At 54.9% G+C, this 6,409-nt stretch overlaps 1 protein-coding gene across 1 annotated transcript in view; it reads left to right on the top strand.

The window, feature by feature from the left end:
- MLXIPL (MLX interacting protein like) overlaps nucleotides 1-6,409 on the top strand; it is a 32,391-nt gene that overhangs the window by 21,851 nt on the left and 4,131 nt on the right. The window contains exons 8-13 of the mRNA XM_027862379.1: nucleotides 884-1,044; nucleotides 3,382-3,877; nucleotides 4,698-4,765; nucleotides 4,870-5,017; nucleotides 5,403-5,518; nucleotides 5,611-5,730. Of these exons, the coding sequence (XP_027718180.1) occupies nucleotides 884-1,044; nucleotides 3,382-3,877; nucleotides 4,698-4,765; nucleotides 4,870-5,017; nucleotides 5,403-5,518; nucleotides 5,611-5,730 (1,109 nt within the window). The remainder of the gene's footprint in view (nucleotides 1-883; nucleotides 1,045-3,381; nucleotides 3,878-4,697; nucleotides 4,766-4,869; nucleotides 5,018-5,402; nucleotides 5,519-5,610; nucleotides 5,731-6,409) is intronic.

Here is a 6,409-nt window from a genome sequence, read left to right as displayed (position 1 = left end):
GGGGGCTCCTTATACAAAGAGAAGGGGCCTAGCCCACCCCCACCTTGTCCTCCAGGGAGGAGAGGGGGAGTGAGGCTCATTCCCTCTCTCTCTCCCTCAATCCTTCTCCAGGGTTCCAGTCTCCCAACCCACAGAATACTGCAGGATTGGGCCAGGGTACCAGTAGCAGGGTCAGGGCTGGGGAAAGGTGCCGGGAAGAGGGCAGGCAGGCGGTCGGTGGCAGCTTCGGAAAGCCCTCGGGATGTGGTTAAGCCCCAGGCCGCTGCTTCCCAAAACCAGAATAGCCTTCAGCTTACACAACCAACCCCCACAGCGAAAGCTGGGGCTGTCCCTGCCCCCTTTCTGGGCTCATTCCTCCCCTTCTCTCCCTCCACCCAGCAAGTCCAGTGCTGCCCCTCCCTGTTGTTCTTTATCCTCACAGCCCAGTTCACGGCCTCCCCTCTCTCCGACCTCTCACTTCCCTTCCCTCTCCTAACCAGAATGGGTGAACCCTGCCCAGGAATGGGGGTCATGGACTGGGCAACAGGGCACCCCATGGGAGGGCCATTTCCTGGGATCTCAGCCCTCTCATTCTCCTGGGCCACCCCAGTCCACCCCACCCCAAGGTTGCTTCCCCCATGAGTGAGACAGAAACTCTCCCAGTTTCACAATCGCCTGTAAAAACACAGCCACCCACCCTCACACCAGAAACCTTCACCCTGACTGGCTTACTGGGGGCAACAAGACCCCTTCTCCCTCTCCAAGGCCTGCTAGCTTGGAGTGTGGCAGAGAGAGTCGCCAGGGAAAGAGAAGGGCTAGAGCGGGCCCCAGTTGTGAGGGAACTCGGGGACACTCAGGGATGCCACAGGCCCCCTGACCAGCCTGGCCTGCCTTTGATTTACAGATTTCTTCACCAACCACCGGCCCCCGTCAACACCTGTGAGCTTCCCAGAGCCCCCCAGCTTTAGCCCCATGGCTGACCCTCTGTTTAGTGGCGGGTTCCTGACACCAGAATCCCCTGCCACCCCGCCAGGAGTGCCCCTCCTCCTGGGCAGCCGCTTACAGGTGAGTGTTAGTTCCCACCTCCTCTCCAGCAATCCCCCCCCCACAACATCTCAGTCTTTAATGTCTTGATACTCAAGACTTGTTCATTCAGTTAAGTGGCCCAGTGGGGGCAGGAAGACCTGAGTTCAAATCTGGCCTCAGGCACTTCCTAGCTATGTGATCCTGGGCAAGTCACTTCACCTCTGTCTTCCTCAGTTTACCCATCTGTAAAGTGGTGACTCCCTCCCAGAGCGGTTGTGAGGATCAGATGAGATCACAATTGTAAAGCACTTAGCCCAGTGCCTGACACATAGGAAGCACTATAGAAATGTTTGCTCTTCTTATCGATTATTATCATTATTCATGTAGCCTACAAGCCCCATCCTTGGCTAGACCATTGGGGAGCCAGGAGGAGACCCACGCTCCAGTCCTGAGGAGCTCACAGTCTGAGAAGAAAAGACTTCCCCACGTTATCAATCATATGAAACAATTAAATAAGATACACTATAAAAAAGACAGTCCCTAGGTGGTCCAGACAGTGCTGGAGGAAGTCAAATACCATCCTCACAAGCTGGGGCAATCCCAGAAGGCTTCCTGGCGTGGTGGAACTTGAACTGAGCCTTGAAGGATGGCATGATATGGATAGGGAGAGATTTAAAGAAGGGAGGTATTCCAGGAAGTGGGAAGAGTGTGAGCAAGGTTATGGAGGCTGGAATCAGCAAGGCATGTCTGGGGAACAGAAGTCAAACTCATTTGTGGAGTGCTCAGCTATTTACAAAGCATCTTTTCTCAACACAATCCTATTAGGTCAGTGGTTCTGGGATCATCATTCCCATGTTGCAGATGAGGATACTGAGGTCTGAGGGGATCAATGATTTGCCCAGGGTCATAAAGCCAGGAAATCAGAGCCAAATCTTGACAATGAGGAAAAAGTGGGCTGCAGAGGGCTTAGAATGTCAGGCCACCGAAGCTTGGAGCACTGCAGGAATATGGGCAGCCACCCGACCCACTGTTCTTCACACACGGTGCTCTATCTCCCATCACCATGCCTTTGCAATTGCTGTCCCCTATGCCTGTAATGCCCTCCCTCTCCAAATTCTCGGCTTCCTTCAAGACTGAGCTCAAGGGGCAGCTACATGGCTGGCGCAGTGGATAGAGCACCAGCCCTCGAGTCAGGAGGACTTGAGTTCAAATCCAGCCTCAGACACTTGACATTTACTAGCAGTGTGACGCTGGGCAAGTCACTTAATCCCATTGCCTAGGCCAAAAAAAAAAAAACCAAAACAAACAAAAATAAAAAACTGAGCTCAAGCCCCACCTTCTGCTGAAGGTCCTTCTTCCAGCTCTTCTGTATGTATCTGCCCTAGACTTAGAGGTGTACATGTCATCTCCCCCTTGGGAATGTAAGCTTCTTGAGGGCAGGCACTGTTTGTGCTTCTTTTTTTTATGTCTAACACTTAGCACTTAATAAATGCATGTTCCTCTCGCCCCTTCCCTTGGACACAAGAGACGAGACAAGAAACAACTTTGGGAGTTGTTACATTATAGGCAAGAGGTTATGAGGGTCTCAACAAGGGTGATGGCCGTGGTAATGGGAAGGAGAGGACTCAGTCATTCAGCAAGCATCTATTAATCACCTCCTATGTGCCAGGCATGGTGTGAGGTCCTAGGGGTATGAAGACAAAAAATGAAACTTTCTCAGAGAACTTCCATTCTGTCAGCTCGGGGCAGCAAAGTGTAATGGAGAGTCACACGGTGCTGGCCTCACTATCAGCGAGAACTGGGTTCAAATCCCATCTCAGACACTTATCTGGGCCATCCTGGGCAAATCATTTCATCTCTCTGAGCCTTGTTTTCCTCCTCTGTAAAATGAAGGGGTTGGACCGGACAGCCTCTGAGGTCCGTTCCATCTCTAAAGCCATGCTCCTGTGATCCCAAGTCACTCTGAGCCTCAGTTTACTCATCCATAGAGCTCTTGTTCATTCCTGACCCTGGTACTTCCATAGCCCTTCCTCTCTGACCTGTGCTCAGGACCAGTGACACCACCTCCTTCCCACTTTGCACTTTGACCGTTCCTTTGTCTTACTGGGCTGTTATCTATTTTGTAAACCCATAGGATCCGTCCTTCCCTACTCAGAGACTGCAGCTGTCCCCAGGGCCAGGAGCCTGTCCTCCCCGTTGGTGACATCCCTCAGAAGGTCATTAGCCTGGGGGTTTCCAAAGGGCAGAATTGTGTCTCCTTCTTCTTTCCCTTCATTGTGCCCAGCATGGAGCTCTCCAGGAAAGTTGCTCATGAGTGCAAGAGCATTGTGCGGAAGAGGGCTCACTTAGCTACTAAGCTTTCTGTCCATCTTTCAGGCCCGGAGCAGCTGCTCTGGACCCCCGGACTCACCTGCTTTCCTGAGCCCTGACTTCCTCCTGCCAGAAGACCCCAAGGCCAAATCCCCCCAGTCCCTCCTCCATTTCCCTACTCCCACCAAGGTGCCGGGCCTGGAGCCCTGTCCCTCTACTCCCTTCTCCCCTCTGGCCCCTTCCCCTCTCCTGATGCAAGAGGACTCCCTATACCCACCCAGGTTTCCTTTCCCTAACACAGCACCCCCTTCAGCAGTCTCCCCACTCCCCACCCCCACAAACTTCCCACCCACCCACCCCAATACTGGCCCCTCCCCATCCCCTTTCCCCCTGGAGCTCCTTCCTTCAGGATACCCAGAGCCCTGCTGTGGGCCCCAATTTGCCATGCCCCGCCCACGGCTCAAAAGCAAGCCTCCAACACCGGTCCCTCGTGTTCGAAGGCCCAGCCCCCCAGCCTTGGCTGGGGGGTCCAACCCCTGTCTTACACAGCTGCTCACTGCTGGTAAGGGGGGGGTCTGGGAAAATCGGAGAGAGGAAGTAGCAGGGATGGGGGCAAGAAGTAAAGTTGATGGAAAGGGAGTTGGAAAAGTGGAGGAGCTAGAAGGGGCAGGGACCCCAACTTGGGAGCCCTGAGTGAGCTGTTGAAGGGATGCAGAGGGAAAAGGCTGGAGGATTCAGCTGGGGTAGGAGCTGTGGGGAGGGGGGACAATCAGGAGCAGAAGGAAGAGGGGGATGAGCCACCCCAAGGGTTAGTTCTGGCTGCTTGGGGCAGAGAAAGCTGCCCTGAGCCGAGCCCAGCGGACCCTGGTGAGAGAGTGAAGACAGGTGAGGCCGGGGGCAGTGAGGAGGGCGGCAGTGAGGCAGGGGGCAGTGAGGAGGGCAGCAGTGAGGCAGGGAGCAGTGAGGAGGGCGGCAGCGATGAGGGGGCAGTGAGGAGGGGGCAGTGAGGAGGGCGGCAGCGAGGAGGGCGGCAGCGAGAAGGGCGGCAGCGAGGAGGGCGGCAGCGAGGAGGGGACAGTGAGGAGGGCAGCAGTGAGGCAGGGGGCAGTGAGGCAGGGGGCAGTGAGGAGGGCGGCAGTGAGGCAGGGGGCAGTGAGGAGGGGGCAGTGAGGAGGGCAGCAGTGAGGCAGGGGGCAGTGAGGAGGGCAGCAGTGAGGCAGGGGGCAGTGAGGAGGGCGGCAGTGAGGCAGGGGGCAGTGAGGAGGGCAGCAGTGAGGAGGGGGCAGTGAGGCAGGGGGCAGTGAAGAGGGCGGCAGTGAGGAGAGCCCTGGACAGGGGCTGGCCGGGATCTCTCACACCTGGCTGCTTGTCCTCCTCTTCAGCCAAACCAGAACAAATACTAGAAGCACCGCTCCCCTCGAGCACTGCTCTCAGGCCTTCTGGATCCCCGGTAAGAGCGGCCCCGGGGGGCCCGGCTGCCCAGCCAGACAGAGGGGGAGAGTCCATGCAAGTGCATGAAGGGGTTCTCTTCCCTCCTCCTCATCTGTCTTCCAGAAGCCAGGACCTCCTGATTTCCCCTGTGTCTTCTACTCCCCACCTGTGGCTCAGTCCCAGCCTCAACCCACCCTGACCCCTGTAACACTGGCTCCTCCTGGACCCTTACTGGTACCCAAAGCAGAGCGGCTTTCACCTCCAGCACCTGGTGAGGATGAGTAGAGGGGATGAGGTTGGTGCCAAGGGAAGGAAAAAGAGTATAGTTACTGAATGAATGAATCACTGAATGGATGAACGAATGAATAAATGAAAAAGCATTTAGTAAGCACTTACTCCGTGCTAGGCACTGTGCTAAGTGCTGGAGATCCAAATAGAAAAAGCAAGTTGGCCTGCCCTCAAGGAGCTTACATTCTAAGAGGGAAACAGCACATATAGGGAAGTAGTGGCCAGGGAGGGTCAGGGAAATCATAGATATAGTAAGGAAAGAATGTAGGAGATGGGGATGGAAAGAAGCAACAGAGTGAGGGTCTATATCCAGATGCTGAGACTTGTAATAATACTCTGAGCATGGCTGTCTTCTGTCTCCATTGTAGGGAATGAGCGGCGTCTGTCTGGGGAGCTGCCCCCCATGCCTGGCCCAGTGGGGCTGGGCACGCGGATCTCTCCCCCACAGCCCACTTTGGGCAGAGGACGCCTGGACAACAACAAGGTGGGCCTACCTCCCCCTCCTGCCCGCCTTTCCCTTTCCCAGGCCTCCTCTCTCCAGACACCCTCCCATTAGCCCTGGCCCATCTCCTACAGACAGAGAACCGACGCATCACTCATATCTCGGCGGAGCAGAAGCGACGTTTCAACATCAAACTGGGATTTGACACTCTGCATGGGCTGGTGAGCACACTCAGTGCCCAGCCCAGTCTTAAGGTGAGTGAGTCCCCCACAGTGGGTAGTGCCCAACCTGGACACCCCAAGGAGGAAATGGCGGCCTAGGGAAATGGTCTTTTCAAGGTCACTCAGGGAGTAAGTGTCAGAGGTGGTGAGATTAGATCTTAGATCCTCTAATGCCAGAACCAAGTTTCTTTCCACCTAACCATTCTGCCTCTAATCTGCTGCCATGCCTGATTGTTTCTTCCTCCCAAATGCTGCTCACACCTCCCTCATACTTGGCATTAGTGTTGCCATGATCCTAGTGGAAATCTTCGTTATCTCTAAGCTGGCCTACCGTAATAGCCTCCTAGCTGTTCTCCCTGCCTCTGTGCCTCCCATCTCCCTCCCATCCATCCATCCATTCATCCATCCATCTATCCATCCATCCATCCATCCATCCATCCATCCTTCCTTCCTTCATCTATACATCCATCTATCCATCTATTCATCCTTCCTTCCTTCACCTATACATCCATCCATCCATCCATCCTTCCTTCCATCCATCCATCCATCCTTCCTTCCTTCCTTCATCTATACATCCATCTATCCATCTATTCATCCTTCCTTCCTTCACCTATACATCCATCCATCCATCCATCCGTCCGTCCATCCATCCATCCTTCCTTCCATCCATCCATCCATCCTTCCTTCCTTCCATCCATTCATCTATCCATCC

This window comes from Vombatus ursinus, unplaced genomic scaffold, assembly GCF_900497805.2.
Source record: "Vombatus ursinus unplaced genomic scaffold, bare-nosed wombat genome assembly UNPS02014768.1, whole genome shotgun sequence".
Classification (NCBI taxonomy): domain Eukaryota; kingdom Metazoa; phylum Chordata; class Mammalia; order Diprotodontia; family Vombatidae; genus Vombatus; species Vombatus ursinus.
This window is presented reverse-complemented; position numbering and strand designations above follow the sequence as displayed.